The sequence below is a fragment of the Lissotriton vulgaris genome, chromosome 2_1 (genome assembly GCF_964263255.1).
Source record: "Lissotriton vulgaris chromosome 2_1, aLisVul1.2, whole genome shotgun sequence".
Lineage (NCBI taxonomy): Eukaryota > Metazoa > Chordata > Amphibia > Caudata > Salamandridae > Lissotriton > Lissotriton vulgaris.
Genome location: NC_141687.1, coordinates 289136742 through 289139137, shown reverse-complemented (window position 1 = coordinate 289139137; position 2396 = coordinate 289136742). Strand labels below are relative to the sequence as shown.

Below are 2396 nucleotides of genomic sequence, written 5' to 3'. Positions count from 1 at the left end.
TAATTGGATACAGTATACCAAGGATGATGGTGTGTTAGCCTTTCCAGAGGGAGGATACTTTGATGTGGCAATTTTGAGGAATTTGAGAGACAAAATGATGAAACTTGAACCGAGACCTAGACCAACTCAGTTTGAAGCATTGGTTGAGTGGGAAGATGAGATGCATCAAATGGAAAGTGAGAGGTTGAGCAGGCATCTTAGACCGAGAGGTAGAGGTAGAGATTTGTGGGGAGAGACCCATGAGACTAGGATGCAGAGATGGCGAGACAGTAATATGTGCGATGGCATGTATCCGGTCAGAGTAGTAGAAGAATATGAGGGACGAAAAAGTGTAGAGAAGAGAAGGAATATTGATTCAGGGAATCAAGGCTATGGTGATAGTGAATCAGAGGATGCTGTATTAGAGGAAATATTAAATAGATATCAACCAAGTCCTTTACGGACTACTCCGAATGCCCCAATGATAGAAGAAAAAGTTAAAGAAACACCAGAACAGCCATCAAATGTTAGAGATTTTCCTGAAAGAGTAGAAACGAGATATGTCCCGAGTACACCAATAGGAGAAGCTAGAATTACAGGTACCCCTGTGCCAAGTAATGATTTACACAGGATTTTTCTAAGCCCAGAAAGACAAAACAATAAGCAGCCAAGTATGTCTGAATACGAACGATCTGCACATGAGTTGATTCAGAATCTAACTAGAAATATGGAAGCTGTAACAGTCCCAGTAACGATAGGACCTGTGATACCAGTATTTGATGATCAGAAAATAAGAGAACCGAGACTAACAATCCCATTACAACAAAGTCTGCAGAGAGCGAGAGAAAGTACTTATCCAGATTTATCAGAAATAAGACAGAATACAAGTGTAAATCCACCAGAATTAACTTTTAATAAAAATTTGACATGCGCATTCCCGACAGGAGCAGAATCTGACTCTGCAACTCTAGAGAGAAGTACAGACAAAATAGATTTAACACAAACGCCTAGAGATCCAACAGACAGTGAATTGAGTGAATGGATTAAAACGTTAAAATTAAAAGAACAGGAATCAAAAGTGCTGGATGTGGCCAAACTAAAAGTAGATATGGAGGAATTAATAATTGGAACGATTGGGACAGATAGATTAAAAAATTACCAGGATGATGAGCTCATGTTTTTATGTAAAAATATAACATGGAGAGCTAAAACAATGTATGATCAATTGGAAGAAGTGGCAAGTGAATATGGAATAGAGTTTGCAAAAATAAAATCATTGCAGAAAACTTATAGAGTGGATTTTGCAGAAAGAGATATTGAGAACATGAATATTGCTGGAAGATTAATTCAGATAAAAGATTTAATTGTGCTTTTGCGAAAATGGGGTGATGTAGGCAAATGGCGAGGCAAGTGGGCAAAGAAGAAAGAGGAGAATAGTGATAAATCAACATTAGCTTTTCCACTTAGAGAAAAAGAAACAGAGGTAACTGAATTCCCTATGAGAGAAGTTCCTGGAGGAGGATATGTACATGTTCCTTGGAGCAGACAAGATATATTGTCATTTACAAATGATTTCCCTAGATTAAGAGAAAAACCAGTAGGATGGTACCGACAAGTTGACAGATTTGTAAAGGTATTGTAGATTGATTTAGAAGGATTATTTGACATAGTGGTGCCAGCAGATTTGTGGACAGAATGTAAAATATCTGTGGATTGGCCAAGGGAGGAGTATCCTAGGGATGCAAAGACAGGAGCTCCATCACCGGATGTGATGAGAAAGTATGAACAAGTGATAGTGTGCTGGAAAAACAAAATACCTCCAAAAGAGACTGATTGGGTAAAGATAAATAGGACCACTCAGGTGCCGAAAGAAACTGTGCATTCTTTTTATGAAAGGTTGTTGTTGGTTTTCAAGCAGTACAGTGGTTATGAGGAATTAAGTGAAAAGATACGAGTCATTTTGTGTATAGATTTATATATGGATTAAGGCCAGAAATTTCAGATATGATTAGACATAGCATGATGGATTGGCAATCAAGTTCTGTAGACAAGGTATTGAGAAAAGCAAAATATTGTAGTCAAGAGATTGATGCGAAACAAAAGAAATTAAAAGAGAAAGCTATGTGGGCACAAGTGAAAGTAGCAGAACAACAAGTAGCATACATGGAGAGCAAGAATGTGGGGGATCAGAGTGGGTTTAAAGGCAAACCTAAATTGGTGGGAAACATTGATGAAATGAAAAAGAAAATGCCATGTTTTAAACGCGGCAAGGTAGGGCATTGGAAACGAGAGTGTAAATGTCCGCCTAGAGTTAATGGGGAACATACATCATTGAATCCACAGGTACAGTTTGAGGTAAATCAGCAGCAGTCACAGCAACAGCAGATAGCAAATCAGCAAAGTCAGGTGCCACAACC

At 38.4% G+C, this 2396-nt stretch overlaps 1 protein-coding gene across 1 annotated transcript; it reads left to right on the top strand.

Moving 5' to 3' along the window:
• Positions 1-250: 250 nt before the first annotated feature.
• Positions 251-1272, top strand: LOC147729987 (uncharacterized). Its single transcript, XM_086958526.1, has 2 exons — positions 251-1155; positions 1236-1272. The coding sequence occupies exons 1-2, from the start codon at positions 251-253 to the stop codon at positions 1270-1272; spliced, it is 942 nt and encodes a 313-aa protein (XP_086814652.1).
• The last annotated feature ends 1124 nt before the right edge of the window (positions 1273-2396 follow it).